Source organism: Homarus americanus, unplaced genomic scaffold (genome assembly GCF_018991925.1).
Source record: "Homarus americanus isolate GMGI-L3 unplaced genomic scaffold, GMGI_Hamer_2.0 scaffold17820, whole genome shotgun sequence".
In the NCBI taxonomy this organism is placed as follows: domain Eukaryota; kingdom Metazoa; phylum Arthropoda; class Malacostraca; order Decapoda; family Nephropidae; genus Homarus; species Homarus americanus.
The window spans coordinates 288,425-310,000 of NW_024741913.1; the positions used below are offsets into that span (position 1 = coordinate 288,425).

The 21,576-nt window shown below is 43.0% G+C and overlaps 1 protein-coding gene across 1 annotated transcript in view; it reads right to left on the reverse strand.

Moving 5' to 3' along the window:
* The window catches only part of LOC121876399, a 190,536-nt gene that overhangs the window by 121,699 nt on the left and 47,261 nt on the right, over nucleotides 1-21,576 (reverse strand). Inside the window, exons 2-3 of the mRNA XM_042381476.1 lie at nucleotides 9,113-9,239; nucleotides 4,350-4,537 (exon numbers count right to left, since the gene is read on the reverse strand). Of these exons, the coding sequence (XP_042237410.1) occupies nucleotides 4,350-4,537; nucleotides 9,113-9,239 (315 nt within the window). The remainder of the gene's footprint in view (nucleotides 1-4,349; nucleotides 4,538-9,112; nucleotides 9,240-21,576) is intronic.

Consider the following 21,576-nt stretch of genomic DNA (forward strand, 5'->3'; position numbering starts at 1 on the left):
CCACCACCAAACTCACCCCCCACACCTCCCCCCACACCACACCCCACACTCACTACCCCACACCACCCCCCACACCACTCCCCACACCCACTACCCCACACCCACTACCCACACTCACTACCCCACACCCACTTCCCACAAGAAACTCAGCGAATCACTGCAAGCAAAATAAGAATAATCTGAGAGAGAGAGAAGGACGGAACAAAACACAACACCGACCCACATGAAAGAAGCAGCCAGTTGAAGGATAAAGGAGTTGGTGGAGCAGTTCTATATCCTAAGTGGTGAGCTCTGGGGGCGGGTTCTCATATCCTAAGTGGTGAGCTCTGGGGGCGGGTTCCTATATCCTGTGGTGAGCTCTGGGGCGGGTTCCTATATCCCAAGTGGTGAGCCTGGGGGGGGGTTCCTATCCCAAGGTGAGCTCTGGGGCGGGTCTATCCCTAAGTGGTGATCTCTGAAGGACAACTCACTCACTCACTCAACTCACTCACACCCTTTTTCTTGTCATTTTCTCAGGGGACAGTTTTGATGGTAGCCAGAGATGAGAGATGTGATTTTGTTTGAAGAGAGAGAGAGAGAGAGAGAGAGAGAGAGAGAGAGAGAGAGAGAGAGAGAGAGAGAGAGAGAGAGAGGTTACAAGATGCGATTAATCATAGAATTTGTATAGGTGAAGACGATGATGAAGAGGGGGAAAGGAGAGGAGATTAAGATAAATAAGAAAAATAGAGGACAGATCATCTCTCATCACAACACACCCAACACAACACACCCAACACAACACACCCAACACAACACACCCAACACAACACACCCAACACAACACACCCAACACAACACACCCAACACAGCACACCCACAACACACCTAACACAACATACTAACACAACACATCACAACACAATACCAACACACAACACACACCAACACACACACCAACACACACTAACACAACAACACAAACACACCCACACAACACACACACACACACTCCACACACACACCCAACACAACACACCTCACACTACATTCTCAAGGCGCTGCACTGAGAGATTGTATCCATTAAACATTTTTATGGTTTCTCAGATCTCATTAAATAGTGATTAAGTGTCTTGCACCAGGTATTGTAGGAGGGTAGGTGTTGCAGGATGGTAGGGGTGTTGCAGGGTGGTAGGGGTGTTGCAGGATGGTAGGGGTGTTGCAGGATGGTAGGGAAGGTTTTGCAGGATGGGGGGTGTGCAGGGTAGTAGGGAGGTTTTGCAGGATGGTAGGGGGTGTTGCAGGATGGTAGGAAGGCAGGATGGTTGGAGGTTTTGCAGGATGGTAGGGATGTTGCAGGATGGTAGGGGGTTTTGATGGGGTGGTGTTGCAGGATGGCAGGAGGGGAAGGTTGGATGGTGGAGGATGGTAGGTTTCAGGATGGTAGGAGGTGTTGCGGGATGGTAGGAGGTGTTGGGATGGTAGGAGGTGTGATGGTAGGAGGTGTTGCATGATGGTAGAGGTGTTGCAGGATGGTAGGGCAGGATGGTGGTGGTGTTGCAGGATGGTAGGGGGTGTTGCATGATGGTAGGAGGTGTTGCAGGATGGTAGGGGTGTTGCAGGATGGTAGGAAGGTTGTTGCAGGATGGTAGGAGGTGTTGCAGGATGGTAGGGAAGGTTTTAGGATGGTAGGAGGTGTTGCAGGATGGTAGGAGGTGTTGTAGGATGGTAGGGGGTGTTGCAGGATGGTAGGAAGGTTTTCAGGATGGTAGGAGGTGTTGCAGAGGATAGAGGAGGTAGCTCCTTCCCCTCCATCACTTTTTACCTCATCATCACCTTTCCTCCTCCTTCCCCAACACTACCTCCAACACTACCTCCTCCTCCTTCTCCCTCCCTTCTCCAACACTACCCCTCCTCCTCATCCTCCTTCCCTCCCTCCGCTCTCCCTCCTCCTCATGTTTCTCAAGTTCATTATTGAACTTTTAACTCTCATTAGCCTTATGCTGTGTGCAGGAGTTTGCTAATTAACAGGTGAATGTGTTGTACCTGTGTGATGACGTCATTGGCTTGTAAGTGTTTTGAGGCAGTTATGTACACTTAACGGGAGAGTGATACGGTCTATCCACACACACACACACACACACACACACACACACACACTGCAAAAACAGTCAAACGAAAAGACAAAACAAAATTATTCCCTCAAAAAACAGCAAAAACAAACTAAAAACAAAATAAATAAAATCAACATAATTTTTTGTTCAAAGTTAAATTTCCTCCTGTTTAATAGGTTAACAGTGAGAGTGTTAATCAAGCTTACTTTTTGTTAACAAGATATACGCGCCACCTGAGTATTAATATATGAATGTTGTATCAAAGTTTGTTTACAAATTGTATTACGAGGCCAAATGATATTACAACAATCAGTTACAAACAACCTAGTTAGCTCGTACATAATTGGGATAGGTAGTGTGATGACTTGGCTCTTAGTGTCCAGTTAAGGTGTGTGTGTGTGTGTGTGTGTGTGTGGGGTGTGTGGGGGTGTGTGTGTGGGTGTGTGTGGGTGGGTGGTGGTGGGTGGGTGGGGGGTGGGTGTGTGTGTGTGTGTGTGTGTGTGTGGGTGTGTGTGTGTGTGTGTGTGTGTGTGGGTGTGGGTGTGACGCCAGATAATGATGCTTATGAGTTTAATGAAGGAGTTACGTGATTAATGAAGAAATAATGATATCACTAAACACTAAAAAGAGAATTACAGGTTAATGAGTTTGGTACAAATTAATGAGTTTACAAATTAATGAGGTTGGTACAAATTAATGAGTTTGGTATAAATTAATGGGTTTGGTACAAATTAATGAGGTTGGTACAAATTAATGGGTTTAGTACAAATTAATGGGTTTGGTACAAATTAATGAGTTTGGTACAAATTAATGGGTTTGGTACAAATTAATGAGGTTGGTACAAATTAATGGGTTTGGTACAAATTAATGAGGTTGGTACAAATTAATGAAAACTATTATGAGGGCAATGTGAGCTAATGAGTAAGGGCTGTTAGTGAGGTATAATCAACAATAATGAGGCAATTATGAGAGACTGTGGCCGCTAGTCTGAGCCAAACTTTTTCACTAATTAGAGTCAATGAGGCCAATTATAAACGAGGTTATCCCCTAGTAAGGTCAACATAGGCGAGAGGTCAACCTAACCTAACCTAACCTAACCATAACAGCAAACAGGAACACACACACACACACACACACGCTGCAGTCAACAACAACAACTACAAGATAACGACCCAATTAACATATTATTAACAAGCTCGGGTACTGCATAGTTAAGGCTGTAACCTGCTACGGTGCAGAAGCCATTAACACCCCCCCCCCCGCCGAACCACACAACAGCAATGATCATTATGCTAACAAGCTTCTCCACGCCAACCACCGCAGAATGGTGTAGTTAAGACGGGTGTAATTACAGTACCAAGGCGCTATGTAATCTATGTAACAAGCAAAGATTCAGTCAGACACGATACGATCACTGTAATGTTTTTGTAACTTGTTTTAGGTGCGAAAAGGTAGAGTTTACCTGAAGATTAAACACCCCAGTTTATTCCACCTGATGATTATACATCTTAACCTAACCTAACCTAACCTAACCTAACCTAACCTAATTTAACATAACATAACGCTAAATAAATATAATCTAACCTCTCCTACTCAAACCGAACCTAACTAAATTTAAAGCTAACCTAACTCCTCCAGGTAGAGTTAGGTTACTTAATCAACAGGTGAAGTAAGGTAAGTGGGGATCTAATCTTCAGGTGATCCCAAATCATCAATTACAAGACCCAACGAGTTTTAGTTACATAATTAATCACTTACAATCACTTGACGGTGATTGTAAAGGTAAATATACAGTCATTTACAAGAACCAGTTTCAGAAAATACAGACAATTACTTAACTGTAACCATAAAAAAAGAACCGGGTATCATTGCTGTAAGCCGAGATACAGAAAGTCATTACAAAATCACAACAGATTAAGACTGTAAAATACAGCCTTCAAAAGATACAAAAATCGTTGCTGTAACTGCACACGACAAGACATATTAACACTATTTTTAATATACAGTAATAATTATTGTAAGTATAGATACAAAACATAATTTCAAATATATTAAAAAACCTGAAATTACAACAACAAAATACAAAAACAGGAATAAACTGTATCAAATTTAAGTGAACCCGAAGTAGTAGACTGATACCTTAATCTGTCCATAAATGCTTCGGATTCACGAGTTCTGAATCTCTCGTGGGTTCGGGGAGAGGCAAATGGAGTTTTGTGGATGAGTAAAGAAGAAGAAGAATGGCCATACAGTACTTACCAATAACAGTAAGATTGACGAACTTCGAGTGTGCCGGAGACTTGTAGAAATCCACCCGACACTCGTAGATGCCGGCGTGTTTAGAGGTAATGTTATGGTAGGTGAGGGTGGCCGCGCCCCTGCTCACCGACAACACCCCTTCACCCTGGCCCAAGTCCCCGTCGAACTGGGGCGCCCTGGTGTCGTGGCTGAGGAAGGAAGAAGAATCCTCGTGTTAGTAATGAATGGTCTCTTCCTGTAGGAGTTGTAGGATGGAAAGATACTTAATGAAGTCTTCCTGTAGGAGTGGTGGGAAGAAAATTATGGTACATCGATATGGCTGAGTTATGGTACATACACACACACCACCGCTAAGCTAGTCACGTCAGCAGTCTCGGGGGAGTTAATCACATTTACCTAAACGCAATTTAACTTTCGATGCAAATTTGAGCATCATACAAAGGTCTGGCAAGGAGGGGGGGGGGGGGGAGAGGAAGGCGGGTGAGGTAGGAGAGGTTAAGTTGTGTGAGTTCATGGGATGGAAGAGAAAATGTGAGAGGGAAATGGAATGGGTTGACATTAGTGGTGGAAAAGGTATGTGACAGGGTAATGAATGAGAGAGAGAGAGAGAGAGAGAGAGAGAGAGAGAGAGAGAGAGAGAGAGAGAGAGAGAGTACTGGTAACAACTAACACAGGTACTGGAAGAAGGTTGTGTCAATACATTAATTACAGCATAACAGGTGTTGACACAGGAACACTACAGGTGGGAAGGAAGTGAAGAAGCCTGCGTGTCTTGACGGTAATTAAGTCATGTGTTGATGATGCGTTTATTACAGGTGTGATGGGCGGTGAGGGCAGGTAAGGCACACAGGTGTTGTCTGTGGCTTTGGTGAGCGACGTTACCTGTTGTTACCTGACCGGCGCGTCACCTCCAACACAAACACAATATAATCTCTTTGTTTTTCACCCAGGTGTTCTTGGTTCTACAGGTGTACCGTTCTTACTGTAGGCTGATTTTCTCCCTATTATTATGTGAACACCTGTTTTTTTTAGTCTAAATTGTCCAAAGCTACTTTTACAAACACTAATACATACCTTACACTCCTATTTATTCATTAACTCACCTTACAAGCTCAATTATCTAACTACGATCCGATTCCACTTATAAAGGTAAAGTCTCCGGATCTTATTTCAATCACTGAGTTTGTTTGGGTTCTTTACGCAATAAAATCCCAGGCAACTTTTCAGCATCCGTCCCCACGGTGATGAACAAACACACTGACTTGTCCTTCCTTGAATCAGTCAATCATAGCTAGATGTAGTGACGTCACGGTATTATGGACTGTACGAAGTCAAACCACCCAACTACCTAACTATCTTACACAGTAGTTACCTAGTTCATTCACCCCCAAGCAGTTGTTTGGAGTGGTGGGTGGGTGGAGAGGTGGGGTGTGGGTGGGTGGAGAGGTGGGGTGTGGGTGGGTGGAGAGGTGGGAGTGGGTGGGTGAGGGCTGGGTGGTGGAGGCTGAGTGATAGGGACACAGGTGATGAGATCTAGATGAGGGGTGGGTGGCAAGAGGCTGGGTGGCAAGGGGTGGGTGGCAAGGGGTGGGTGGCAAGGAGCTGGGTGAGTAGGGCTGGGTGGCAAGGGCTGGGTGAAAAGCAGGGCTGGGTGGCAAGGGCTGGGTGGTAGGAGGCTGAATTAGTGGGGCTGGGTGGCAGGGCACGGTGGTAGGGCTGGGTGGTAACTTGGCTGGGTGGTAGGGCTGGGTAGCAAGGGCTGGGTGGCAAGGGAGCTGGGTGGCAAGGGGGCTGGGTGGCAGCAGGACTGGGTGGTGGGGCTGGGTGGTAGAGGCTGGGTGGTATTGGGAGCTGGGTGGGTGGGGGCTGGGTGGTGGGGCTGGGAGACTTTCATGCTATACACTGTGGACAAGCGAGCAAGGGTTGAGGTATCAGCCAAGTAATATGTTTACTTGGACCACACTGCAGTTGAGGTCACGGGAAGGTCATGAGGTTCAGGGGAGGTCATGGGAGGTCACGAGGTTCAGGGGAGGTCATGGGAGGTCACGAGGTACAGGGGAGGTCATGGATGGTCACGAGGTACAGGGGAGGTCATGGATGGTCACGAGGTTCAGGGGAGGTCACGAGGTCAAAGGGATTATTGGATCGAGGTTCAGAAGAATATCAATGGGAGGGAAAAGAGAGGTCAGGGGTGATCTCAAAACAACTGCCAACCACCACTACCACCATCAACTACTTCAGCCAGGTGTAAGTAATAAACATTAGAAGGTCATGACACATTAATTAGGCCGAGAGAAGGGTGATCCTCTCAATTAATTTAGACCATCGGTAATTAGTCTACCTGGGCTCTCATTACCGTGTCGATCAGGTGCTTGATGCTTGCTAATTACCTGGGAGTTAGACCTACTGGGCACGATGGGTGATTAAGGTAGGTGGTTATTGAATTAATTTTAACGAAGGAATGTCAAAGTGCTTTACGTAATTGTGAGTCAAGGGATTAAATTATTATGATGACAATAACAATAATATGATAAGATTAAAGTCTCTCTCTCTCTCTCTCTCTCAATATAAACCATAGGCAGTATAAACCATTGTCTGAATTCACTGTGGAGAGAATTGTTCGTAAAATACAGTTTCGCTGTGAAAAACACTAACAAAAGAACGGCTGATACATCGTGTGTGTGTGTGTGTGTGTGTGTGTGTGTGTGTGTGTGTGTGTGTGTGTGTGTGTGTGTGTGTGTGCGTGCGTGCGTGTGTGCGTGTGTGTGTGTGTGTGTGTTCAAATTTCTGACAATCTTCGACGTATTAAATGGTATCCACAGTAAATTGATCATGAAATCCTGTTAGTATGACTGTATGACTGTTTGACTGTTAGTATGACTGTTTGACTGTTAATAAGACTGTATGACTGTTAGTATGACTTAGTATGACAGTATGACTGCTTGACTGTGAGTATGACTAAGACACACAGTTCACTTTTTGGTTAAAGTCAGGAGAGTGGCCAAGTGAGTTAGTGAGCGAGGCAGACTGTGTGGGTGAGTGAGGCATGGTGGGTGAGTGGGCAATGCAGGGTGGGTTAGTAGGGTGGGCAAGGCAGGGTGGGTTAGTAGGGTGGAGTTAGTAGAGATTGGGTTAGTAGAGATTGGGCAAGGCAGGGGTGGAGTTAGTAGGGTGGGCAAGGCAGGGTGGGTTAGTAGGGTGGGCAAGGCAGGGTGGAGTTAGTAGGGTGGGCAAGGCAGGGTGGGTTAGTAGGGTGGAGCAAGGCAGGGGTGGAGTTAGTAGAATTGGGCAAGGCAGGGTGGGTTAATAGGGTGGGCAAGGCAGGGTGGGTTAATAGGGTGGGCAGGTTGGGTTAGTAGGGTGGGCAAGGCAGGGTGGAGTTAATAGAATTGGGCAAAGGCAAGGTGGAGTTAGTAGGGTGGGCAATGCAGGGTGGGTTAGTAGGGTGGGCAAGGCAGGGTGGGTTAGTAGGGTGGGCAAGGCAGGGTGAGCAAGATAGGGTGGGTGAGGCAAGGCAGGCAGGGTGGGTTAGGCATGGTGGGCAAGGCAGGGTGGGCGGGTGGGCAAGGCACAACACCCACCACTTGGTATACTCCGGGATCAATTATTATGATGATGACTGGCCGTTGACTGCCTGCCTAAGGAGAGCATTGTCGACAGAGCGGCCCTACTGCTCCTGCTGCTGCTACTGTTCCTGCTTCTGTTCCTGCTACTGTTACTGCTGCTACTGTTCCTCTGCCTCTGCTACTGATACTGCTCCTGCTACTGAGAGTGACGTTGCTGCTGATAGTGGTGGCAAAAAGACAGAACCCAGGGAGGGGATGGAACAGAAGGGTGAACGGACAGATAGAGGATGCTGGGAGGGAGAGAGAGAGAGGGAGAGGAGGAGGGGGTTGGGAGGGGGAAGAGGAAAGGGGAGTGAGAGGGGGATGGGGAAGGAGAGGGGGGTAAAGGGCGAAGGGGAGAAGAAAGAGGAAGAAGAGGGAGGTGGATAGACAGGAATAAGAAGAGGAGGGAAAGGGAGAAAAAGGGGGAAAGCAAAGACATAAATAGGGTAATATAAGAGAATGAACAAAAAAGGTGAGAAAGAGAAATAAGAGTAATGGATAAAAGAGGCGCAGAGATGCAGGAGAAAATTGGTGGTATAGGGATAAAAGGATAAACGGGAAACAGAACAAGAGAAGGATTTAGGGAAGAGAGAGGGAAGGGGAGGGCGAGAACAAGTAGAATTTATAGGTAAGAAGGGAGGAAGAGGAGGAAGAGGAAGAAGAAAGTAGGTAGAGGTAAGGGAATAAAAGTTACAAAAAGAGAGAGAAGGACATTAAAGGAAAGGAAAAAAGAAAGAAAAGAGAAAGAGAAATAGAGACAAGAAAGATAGATAAAAAATACAATAAAGTACGCGAGAAAAAATCACACAAGCGAGGGAGGAAGAGGAGGAGAAGAAGGAAGAGGAGGAGGATGAAGAGGAGGAGGAGGAGGAGGAAGAGGAGGGCGGACGTGAGAATTAGGGAAAGCCAATAAAAGATGGAATGGAATAATTAATTGATAGGGAGGAGGAGGGGAAAGAGAGAGGGAAAAGGTGTAGAGGACAAGTAGATAAACTGTGTGAAGAAAGGGAGGAAGAGTGAATGAAGAGAGGAGGGTGAAGGAAGGGAAGAAAAATACACCATACATCATACACCATACACCATACATCATAGACCATACACCATACATCATAGACCATACACCATACATCATAGACCATACACTATACAACTGACCTGAACAAAGGGCTCCTAACTGCCTCCTTGTACCACAGTATTAACTTGGGCTTATCACCAGGTGTACGAGGGTCCAGGTAGCAGGGCAGGTCAGCAGCACGTCCGGCTATCCCAGTCACCGACCACACTGCGGGCAAGAGAATAGGTCAACTCAGGTCAGGTCAATTGAGATTTTATTTTTTAGATGGGTTGAGAATATGTGTGTGTGTGTGTGTGTGTGTGTGTGTGTGTGTGTGTGAGTGTGTGTGTGTGTGTGTGTGTGTGTGATTCGTGTCCGTCTGTGTACCTATAATAAACCTCTTTAGCGATATGTTTATAAATTTCAGTGAAAAGAAAAGAGGTTCATTTTATATCTAATTTCAAACCTTAATAATCAAAGACTGTCGCTCGCGTCTTCATCTGTTTGAACATAAAATAATGAAGATAATTTTTAGTGATTTCTTGTAAGTTTTTTGATCATATTATCTAACTTAAAATTCTATCTATATATACTGTATATCTATCTATCTATCTATCCATCTATCTATCTATCCCTATCCCTATCCCTCTATCTATCCCTCTATCTATCCATCTATCCCTCTATCCATCTATCTATCTATCTATCCCTATCTCTGTATCTATCCCTCTATCCATCTATCTATCCCGCTATCTATCCCGCTATCCATCTACCTATCCCTCTATCTATCCTTCTTTCTTTCTATCTATCTATCTATCTACCTATCCCTCTATCTATCTATCTATCTATCTATCTATCTATCTATCTATCTACCTATCCCTCTATCCATCTATCTATCTACCTATCCCTCTATCCATCCATCTATCTATCTATCTTGACACACCACAGCAGAATCTCTCTCTCAAACATTATTTCACAATTTTATTTCAAACTTTTCAAACCTCAAGTTGTGTACATTCGTGGGCCAAAAGTTCACGAGCAAATGAAGTTTATTATTTTTTTTTTCTGACATATTTGGATTTTAAAACTTGGTGTAGTATTTCGTAAAAGTTTTAAAGCTCAAGAGATTTATTTAATGTCTCTAACTGCTAGAATGTATTTGGTGTATTAAGAGTTCTATAGTAATGTATTAAGAGTTATTAGTATTGTATTATGAGTTATTTAGTATTGTATTGTGAGCTATTAGTAATGTATTGAGAGTTATTGGTATTGTATTGTGAGCTATTTAGCAATGTATTAAGAGTTATTTAGTATTGTATTGTGAGTTATTTAGTAATGTATTGTGAGTTATCTAGTAATGTATTGTGAGTTATTTAGTAATGTATTGTGAGTTATCTAGTAATGTATTGTGAGTTATTTAGTAATGTATTGTGAGTTATTTAGTAATGTATTGTGAGTTATTTAGTAATGTATTAAGAGTTATTTAGTATTGTATTGTGAGTTATTTAGTGATATTGTATTGTGAGTTATTTAGTAATGTATTGTGAGTTATTTATTAATGTATTGTGAGCTATTTAATAATATTAAAGTTATTTATTATTGTATTGTGAGTTATTAGTAATGTGATAGAGTTATTTATGTGTGTATTAAAATTTATTTAAGTATTGTGTAGTTATTAATGTATATTATTAAAATTATTGTTATTGTAGTATAAACTGTTAGTAATGTATTGTGAGTTATCTAGTAATGTATTGTGAGTTATTTAGTAATGTATTGTGAGTTATTTAGTAATGTATTGTGAGTTATTTAGTAATGCATTAGGTTAAATATGAGAGAAAGTTTAGCCTGAAAACTCGAGTTACAACTTTTAAAACAATTCCAAACTTGTCTTTCTCACTTTTGTAAATTTGAAAATATAGTTTTTTATTATTCAAATATTGAGAATTGGAAGTTTGGCTGTAAATATTAGTTTAAAGTAGTGATATATTAAACATCTATCTATCTATCTATCTATATCTAATCTCTATCTATTTATCTATTTAATATCTATCTATCAATCTAATATCTATCCATCTATCATAAATTACAGCCATTTTAGTCTCATTGAATATAATTACATCCTTACATATATATTCTTAAATCAATATATTTCAAAATTTCAGAGTAAGATTATTGGCTAAAAAAAAAAATAATAAAAACTATAATAAACTTGTCTTTGTCGTCAGCTTACACAGATTCATAAACAAAGGAATTTTTAACTATATTATTTTTTTTTCTTTTATTTCAAAGGAAAATGTCTGACAAAAAAAATAAATTTTATGCCGATGAGATTTTGATGTTAAGGTTCATGTTTTTTGCGTGTTTGTGTTTGTTCTTGTCTTTGTGTGTGTTTGTTCCTGTTTTTTGCGTGTGGGTGTGTTTGTTCCTGTTGTTTGCGTGTGGGTGTGTTTGTTCCTGTTGTTTGCGTGTGGGTGTGTGTTTTGTTCCTGTTTTTTGCGTGTGGGTGTGTTTGTTCCTGTTGTTTGCGTGTGGGTGTGTTTGTTCCCGTCTATTGCGTGTGTGTATCCTTGCTAGTCATTTAACTGTATATATTTGTTCAGTATAAAACTTAACATCCCATAACTCATTTGTAAAGCTATTTAGTTGTTTTGTCTCGCGTGCGAAGAATAAATTGTCCGGTTGTCGATAAAGTGACCATGACGCAGAGTGTTGTGTAGCGATGGTTTATGTTGCATTGTATTCCATTGTTTTTATCCTGTGTTGCATTGTATACTGTGTTGCATTGCATCCTGTGTTGTATTGTATCCTGTGTTGCATTGTATCTGTGTTGCATTTGTACCCCATTGTATCGCATTTCACTGTATTTTCTATTGCATTGTTTTTCTCCTGTGTTGCAATGCATCTGTGTCGTCTTGTATCATTGTATTTCATTACTGTGGGCTACACATCACTGTTTTGCCTTAGCTTGTATTATGAATGTAGTATTGTGTATAAATGATGTATTGCATTGATTTACAGTGGATTGTGTTGTCTCTCTCTCTCTCTCTCTCTCTCTCTCTCTCTCTCTCTCTCTCTCTCTCTCTCTCCCTCCCTCATCTCACACCAGAGTGCTGTAATTCTTACCCTGAATCCCTTCCCTGTATCCCTCTCACTGTATCCAATTGTTACAGAGATTACAGTCGCTTTACCTGTGAGCCCCGTGTGTTAATAAGACGTGATCCAGGTAAGCTGCGAGATGCGTTTGTCGCTACAGTGTTTAAATGTATCGTCTTTTAGTTCAGATATAAAGGTAATGCGATATGGGAACAGGTAAGGTATCATTACGTTTATAGTAATGATATTAATAGTGAAAGGTACCAGTGTTTTAAGGCCTCATTAAGTGTGACTCATCCCTGACACCTTCACCCTACTCCCACACCACTACAGTCTTACTTACCAATAGCAGACACTGCCCCATGGTCTTTGCTAGTCCCTGAGCTATTAATTATGAGCGAGGAGAGAGGCAGGTGTTGTGGCGGTGTGCTGAAAAATGCTGTGTGGTGGTCAGACACACACACACACACACACACACACACACACACACACATTACTTGTACAAACTGCTTCGATTTAACCCAGTATCAAGGGAAAGCATCCTAGCCTAATGACGCTGATGGTGGTGACCTTTTACGTGTCGTGTCGTGTCGTGTCCACCTGCTTCCATATTTCCCCACCAGGTGTGTGTGTGTGTGTGTGTGTCTGACGTCCACACCTCAATCATCATCTCACCTTTTGTCTGTCTTGTTTAGCGGGGTCTGTGACTACGGTGTGAGGGAGTGTTATTTTTCTTTCTTCGTCTAAGGTATTGATGATAAAAAGGTAACACTGTGCAATTCTGGATTTGTTATGGATTCATGAAGCGTTTGTGGATTTCTTATGGATTCATGAAGTGTTCGTGGATTTGTTATGGATTCATGAAGTGTTCGTGGATTTGTTGTGGATTCATGAAGTGTTCGTGGATTTGTGAGAATTTCTCAGGTAAAATAATCTTCAAGAAGTTTTTATTTGTTTTTAAATCTATAAAACGTTAACAGCTACGATAAAAATGCTCTTATTTCCTTATTGATTTTTGATGCGGTAAAGCGTTCGCGTGTGTCGACAATAAATACAGTCCGGATTCATTTGGGATTCTTTGGTAAACAGAACGGAAAGGCTTTACAACTTTAATTATGTATTTATTCAGGCTTTTTGGCTTTTTGTTCGTGGCTAAGATAAATATGACAGCTGGACTGGATTTGTTTGGTGTAGATGAATGTGTGTGTGTGTGTGTGTGTGTGTGTGTGTGTGTGTGTGTGTGTGTGGCCATTGACTCGTTATTAAGGGATAGCACTATAGGCTGTGGATGTGTATTGATGAGTGTATTGATGCACCTTGTTGGTCGTGCGTTAATCAATGTCACAATGAGAATAACTTGAGCGAATTGATGACTGAATAGTTAATCCCAAACCTTCTCTCTCTCTCTCTCTCTCTCTCTCTCACACACACATCTAAAATTCTGCCCCCGTCTCTTCCCCAAATTTAGCACACGTTACCCCACTCCTCTTGGTCTTTCTCCCCTCCCTCCTACACCCCCCCTTCTTCACCCCTCCTCCCTACACCCCTCCCCTTCTTCACCCCTGCTCCTACACCTCCCTTCTTCACCCCTCACTCTACACCCCTCCCTTCTTCACCCCCTCCCTCCCTCACCCCTCCCCTTCTTCTCCCTCCTCCCGAGTATTATTCTTCTCCTCCTCCCTTCACTCTCACTCAAACATCCTTACCTCCTTCCTCCTCACCCTCACCTTCCTCCCTCATCACCTCCTTCCCTCACCTCTCCCCCCCCCCCTCACCCCTCTGCCACTGTTACCTCTTTACTGTCAGGTGGGCGGCGATGAGGACGTCCCAAGGTTATCGAACACGAGGAAGACGTACACCATACCAGGGGAACAAAAGCTGAACAGCCAGTCTGTTTCGTGGGACCTTTACGCCCCCAACACCACCTTTGCCCCAGCACCCCTCCCCCAGCATACATTCTTACCATTAGCGGGAGATACTGGGGCTTCTCTAGGTGGTAGGTGCGGGGGAGGGAGGGGTAGAGAAGGAAGGGTGGAAGGGTAGAGAAGAAGCAGGAGGATTGTAGAGAAAGTGAGGGAGATTGGAAAATAGGGGGTGGGGATGGAAGGGTAGTTGAATGTGGGTGCGCCAGGTCCGTAGACTTACTAGGAGTAGGAGGGTTGTAGGGGGAATGGAGAGTAGGGGTAGAGGGGGAGAGTGGGGGTAGAGGGGGAGAGTGAGGGGGGGGTATAGGGGATGGGAGAAGAACCACATTGGAAAAAAGTACCTATTTTACAATTTAAATTCACAAAATATCCCACCTTCAGCCACCCCCCCCCAAAAAAACAAAAACAAACAATAATAAAACAACAAAAACAACTCATCAGGTGACCATAATATTAACACCAATCACAAATTAACATCTTAACAGGTGATTGTATACCTTAGTGATGAAGAAACGGAATAACAGAGGTAGTGAAGGCTGCCCGTCTCTACACCTGACAGTCAATAACAAACCTTCCACACCACACCTGATAGACAATAACACACCTTCCACACCTCCCACCACACACTATCAACACTGACGGGGGCTTTAAATGGACGTTAATTACATTTTTCCTGTGTCTTTTGTAATGTTTGTGGGAAGAGACGAGAGTGAGGCAACGACCACCATCACCAAGCCCAACTTAATTTGATATTATTTGTTGTGAAATGTTGTCTTGTCTTGTAACATTCTTTAGTAATATGAAGGTTAGGTTAGGTTAGGTTAGAATTGGTCTGGGTTAAGTTAGGTTAGGTTAGAATTGGGCTGGGTTAAGTTGGGTTGGGTTACAATTGCTTGAGCTGAGTTAAGTTAGGTTGGGTTTAGTTAGGTTAGGTTAAATTAGGTTAGGTTAAGATGACCTGCATTAAATTAATTAAGACTAGACTGGGATAGGTTAAGTTGGGTCGGGTGTTAACTTAAGTAAGACCATCTCCAGTTCCTTCCTCATTCACTTAACACGTCCGACCTTCACCTCCCGGCCAAATTACCTACCTTCTCCTACCCTCCCTCACCCTGGACCTCCCTCACTCCCTCCCTCCCTCACCCTAGACCTCCCTCACTCCCTCCCTCCTTCACCTTGGACCTCCCTCACTCCCTCCCTCCTTCACCTTGGACCTCCCTCCCTCCCTCCTTCACCTTGGACCTCCCTCCCTCCCCTCCCTCCTTCACCCCTGGACCTCCCCTCCTCCCTCCCTCCCTCCTTCACCTTGGACCTCCCCTCACTTTCCCTCATCCTGGACCTCCCTCCCTCCCTCCTTCACCTTGGACCTCCCTCCCTCCCTCCTTCACCTTGGACCTCCCTCACTCCCTCACCCCTACCTCACTCTTACACTGTATCTCACCTTCACCCTACCTCACCCTGATCCTCACACACATTCAGCCTCCTTCACCCTGACCCATCCCCTCTCACCTCTCCCTCTCCTTCACTCTCTCCCTCTCCTTCACACTCTCCCTCTCCCACCTCACCCCTCATCTTGAAGTCTAATTCTCTCTCAACCACTACCTGTGTGTGTTTGTTCCTCACCACAACACACCCACCACTCTCACACACGGCCCTACATTATTTCTCACCCCTAAACACGAGAGAGAGAGAGAGAGAGAGAGAGAGAGACTTCACCAATCTATTCAATAGGAGAATCTCAGTATTGTCCTCTGTCTCTCTCTCTACACACACACACACACACACACACACACACACACACACACACACACACACACACACACACACAATCTTCTATAACCTAAATAAAACACACACACACACACACACCTTTACTTCTTCCCCGTGAATAGAGATTAAAGAGGACATAAAACTAATGCCGCGAGAAAAAGAGGAAAAAACAGCGACCAAAAAATAACCTCTTGGAAATTACACCGAGATTCAACCATATAACTAAGTTGGTTTTCTTTAGCGTCCAGAGGTAAAAAAAAACCCGGATCTTGAAGTCGTATTCTTGTTGTTTATTGTCTGTCTCTCTCTGTTTATCTGTCTGTCTGTCTCTCCCCCTTTTATCTGTCACCCTCTTTCTCCCCTCCCCTCTCTTTCTCCTCGCCCCCCCCCCTTTCTCTCTCTCTCTAACACGCCAAAGAAACGTATCTAGTTATTAGAGTTCACCTCACCCTTTTAGATGCAGTTAAAGTCGGTGTCACTTGTGTCTCGTGTCGTTTCTTTGAGAGAGAGAGAGAGAGAGAGAGAGAGAGAGAGAGAGAGAGTAGGGTTCGTTCTCACATCTTCCGCTAGAGAGGAAAATTAAACGAACGAGCTCCAGCCTTTGAGAAGCCATTTTTGTTGTGAGGTGGAGTAAGACCAGTTTCAGGGAGGGAAGTCTTAGTATAGGAAGAACCTCTGTAAGTTTGGTTGGTGGTGGTGGTGGGGAGGGGGTGTAACACTCACTCACTCACTCACTCACTCAACTCACTTATTCAACTCACTCAACTCACTTTCTCACATTTACTCAGTTATGCATTTTCTCATTCTCACCTACACTTACTGAGACACACACACACACATACTCATCCCTAGCCAGTCCTCACCCTAGTCACCCCTCACCCTAGTCACCCCTGGACACCCTCGTTATCACTCACCAGCCCTTCTCCACACCGCAGTAAAAAAACATGTTCACAACGTGTTTCATCTCGGTAGTGAATTAGAGCAACAAGGAGACACTCAGGTAAAAATACTCATGTTTATGTCTCGTCTTACAGGTGGTGCCAAGAGGCTTAATGAGGTCCAGGTGGTGGTGTCAGGTGTTGGGCAGGTGGTGGTGTCAGGTGTTGGGCAGATGGTGGTGTCAGGTGTTAGGCAGTGGTAGTGTCAGGTGTTGGGCAGGTGGTGGTGTCAGGTGTTGGGCAGTGTCAGCAGGTGGTGGTGTCAGGTGTTGGGCAGGTGGTGAGTGTCAGGTGTTGGGCAGGTGTGGTGGTGTGTCAGGTGTTGGGCAGGTGGTGGTGTCAGGTGTTGGGCAGTGTGGTGTTGGGCAGGCAGGTGGTGGTGTCAGGTGTTGGGCATGGTGGTGATGAGGTCTAGGTGGTGGTGACAGGTGTTAGTGGTGGTGTCAGGTGTTGGGCAGGTGGTGGTGATGAGGTCCAGGTGGTGGTGTCAGGTGTTGGGCAGGTGGTGGTGATGAGGTCTAGGTGGTGGTGACAGGTGTTGGGCAGGTGGTGGTGATGTAGGTGTGTTAGTTGAGGCAGGTGGTTGGAACAGGTGAGCTGTAGTTAAGGCAGGTGGTGGTGTTAAGGTAAGCTAGATGAGCCAGGTGGTGAGCCAGGTGGATCAGTCACTGCGGTTCAGGCTAGGCTCCTCAGCGACTTAATGTTGCACTAATTGAATTATTAACCGAGGGAGTATTACACCTCTGTATTGTTCCTGTGATAGATGGCTGTCTGTCTGTCCCCTCCGTCTGTCTGTCTGTCCCCTCCGTCTGTCTGTCTGTCTGTCTGTCTATCCGTCTGTCTGTCTGTTTGTTTGTCTGTATACCTTCACCTATTTATACGTCTCTCTCTCTCTCTCTCTCTCTCTCTCTCTCTCTCTCTCTCTCTCTCTCTCTCTCTCAAACTACACAAGGAGTTGAAATATTCTCCCCCTGACGATACTTTAAGACGGTCACTTCAACACGTTTATATTTCGAAGTTTTCCTCCCCTAGATCACGTCCTCTCCTCTTTCTCCTCCTCCTCCTCTTCTCCTCCTCCTCTTCCTCCCTTGTTCCTGTACCTTTTCTTTCCTCCCCTGTTTCATCTTCTTCCTCCTCCCCCTCTCATTCCTCCTCTTCATCTTACTTCCTCCTCCCCCTCTTCCTTTTTCCGCCCCTCTTTTTCCTCCTCCTCCTCCTCCAGTAGGGATGAAGATAGTCTTAAACAATTTCCACAAGTTAGCTCCCCACCAGGATACTCTGCCTCAGGTAGTGGGGAGATGAGAGGAACGGCACCAACTAACTCCAAGAAAAAACCTCAAGTTCTTCGTTACGTTCGTCTAAACTTTGAACGTAAAACTGACACTGCCCGTTCACCATAGTTGTTATAGAATGAAGAATGGTATAGTGAAATTACCTCCATATAAGGGACCTGTCTCTCCATATAATCCGGTAAATGGAGAGAGAAGTATCATATTTAACGGACCCGACCCTCCATATAGCGGACTTTCATACCTCTATCATTCTGTATTTCCTCACTGTACCAATACAAAAATACACATCTATACACCATTCCCGTTCGCTCCTATACACAGGAAAAAATAAAGCAGAATTAGGCTCATTGTCACGGCGGCAATGGTGGGGGGGGTCGGGGTAGGAAACCAAATTATAGAAATTATTACACAGGTGAATCTCTATTGTACACTGAAAAATTAATTAAAAGTTTTTATCGTTCGGGATTCATTGTTGACGAGGAAAAAATACCGTGGAAATTATTTTTATCGATGACTGAATTATTTTAGGGTTTTACGTGTAAATTAGGACCATTATGAATACCTGTATACATATTCATATCTGTAACTATAACTGTGCTTGCAAACATATTCATACATGTATCTATACCTGTACTTGTATACATATTCACACCTTTACCTCTATACATATCACAACTGTATCCATACCTGTATTAAAACTAATTATCGGTATTTATATTTTAAAAAGCAATCTTGGTAAAAAAAAAATATCCAAATTAACACCAGTGAGAAATATCTCTCTCCACCACACACAATTACCCATTAAATTTAGTTGAAACAAGTACAGTTATTTTTACAGCAATATTTTCATAACATTATAGAGATGTTACAAAATAAAGTAGATATTTATTAACAGTTGAAAAAATATAGTTAATTAGTATGTAAAAAAGGAACATGTAAATTTGTAAATAAATAACTATAATCCTTTTGAAGTTATTTATATTTTTGGAAATTATGGCAAAAATAGAACAGGAACTCATATTACTAAGTGATCTGTACAGTGTATTTATAATGTTCCTAAACTAATTAATTACCTCTTTTGCTGTTGAAGATACTATGAGATTAATGACGCTACAGGTAACTGACGTCATTAACAGACGCTAGGTGAGTATAAGTGATAACCTGAACACTGATACGACGACCTATACTGTAGCCTGCCTTACAGTACGACCAGCCAATAAGATACTGACTTGCCTGTGATGAGAGAGAGAGAGAGAGAGAGAGAGAGAGAGAGAGAGAGAGAGAGAGAGAGAGAGAGAGAGAATTTCGATTTAATAATAATAATAATAATAATAATAATAATAAACTAACAATATAACTCTACCAAACACTCAACATTTTATTCTTATTACGATTTTTTTCTTTTTGACATTTAAATGAATTTTCGTAAGGTTAAAAATTACCTACAGTGATACCTGGTCACTTGGTTGTCTGCTGACTCTACTGTGACGTGTCTGCTTAGTGTACTGTGACGTGTCTGCTGAGTGTACTGTGACGTGTCTGCTGAGCGTACTGTGACGTGTCTGCTGGGCCACTGTGACGTGTCTGCTTGTCTGCTGACTCACCCGAGGAGTCTCTGGGTAATGGCGGCACTACAGCAGCTGTAATTGCCTTAATGGTTTACAAAAGTTCGTTCAATTGTGTATTTTTAATGTTACGACCACCTGGATGTATGAGAGAGAGAGAGAGAGAGAGAGAGAGAGAGAGAGAGAGAATAACAACCACATTAAAGTCAATGAATTTATTTTTACCCCCAGCAACATAATTTTTGCCCAATTATACATAATAGCTGTAATTATATACTTTTTTTTTTTTTTACTAATACAGAAGGTGTTTTTTTGGCTTGGTAATACTGCCATTGCCTCAGTACTGTTAAAATGTTCAATGTTTTTTCCTCCGTGTTTTCTTTCCTTGTCAGTACTTTTCTTCCTTATAACGAGGCGCTGCATAACATAGCCCATGACGCGTTCAGTAATTACAGTGTTCATAAGTTCACAGTCGAGTGTTCCAACCTATGAACTGAACTTGGTCCCCCTGACGCGTTCAGTAATTGCAGCATTCATCAGGTCATAGAACACTCAACTAGGTCAAATGAACACATACACTGCAGTTCTTTTTATTCACCAGTCTACAGTGCTACAAAATATAACCTAACCTAACCTAACCTAACCTAACCTAACCTAACCCAAACTAAGAATTAATGTCGCAGTTTTAACTCAAGTCAACAACGCTACAAAATAAACCACATCTACTCAGTTAAACCCAAAACCAAGAGTAATGTCGTAGTTTTAAGTTCAATCAACAACGCCATAAAGAATAAACCAAACGCCAAATAATATTAAAACAAGAAAGACAAGTTTAATTTTACTTCACAATGGCTCAAAATAAACTTAACGTTGTAAAAAATACTACAATAAATTATTAAAATAACCTGTAGTGTTTCTTAAAAGGTTAAATTGTTTAAATTAGATAAATTCTGACGAGTTGTTTACTAACAATATGTCTAGGTAGAATCTCTTTTTGATCACAGCTCCACAAAATAAACTGAAGCCATTAATTTATTATAAAATAGACTACTTCATGATTATACACCAGCTTATTTTACCTGAGGATTAATCATCTTAACGTTACCTGGAGGGGAGGGTGGTTAGGTTAGGTTAGGTTAGGGTAATTAATCTTCAGGTTAAATAAACTAGGGTGTCTAATCTTCATGTGAACCCCAGAAAAAATTAATTACAATATTCTTTAAGTCAACATCACCAAAGAATAGTCTTAATAATGTTTACAGGAACATCAACACGAGGCGCCTGTGGTGTAAACATTGAACACTATTGATAAGAGTTCACATGAGTTTGTCTATTCGATAAACCTTTCATTCATTATTTACCTTACTAAACCCTGATTTATTATGCAAATTTAGTACCAAATAATATCCTTCAGTGGATCGATGGCATAAATAAATCCAGATGGAATTACTTAGTTTGTGTCATACGTCTGGCCACGCTGTATATAACACCCTTTTTCACGTGCTGCCAGTCCGCTTGTCCAGAGTGTCGTCCTGGCCACACTCTTTACTGTAGTGTGTTTAGGATCGAACGACATATGTAAACACACACACACACACACACACACACACACACGTCCGCCTATAAAATGTTGTACAACCCCCCTCCTGACCACACGCACACAACTCCCTTGCTTGTGATCATGACTGTCAACCTTTACGGACAGACACAAACACAGACAGACGGAAGGGTGGAATAATATACATAATCTGTCATTAACAATTCTCACAGTACAGCTAATATATCATGGGAGTAAATTATATATATATATTTTTTTCTTTTCGGTGACGCAGGTGATGATGTATGGGGGCGACAGGTAATTCAAGCCTTAATGAATTACACCTGTGTTATGTGGTGGATACAGGATGAGGTGGAGAATTTCCTACCCCAAAAATATTATATACTGTACATATTCCCTAATGACGCTGGGGGGGGAGGGGGGGGGG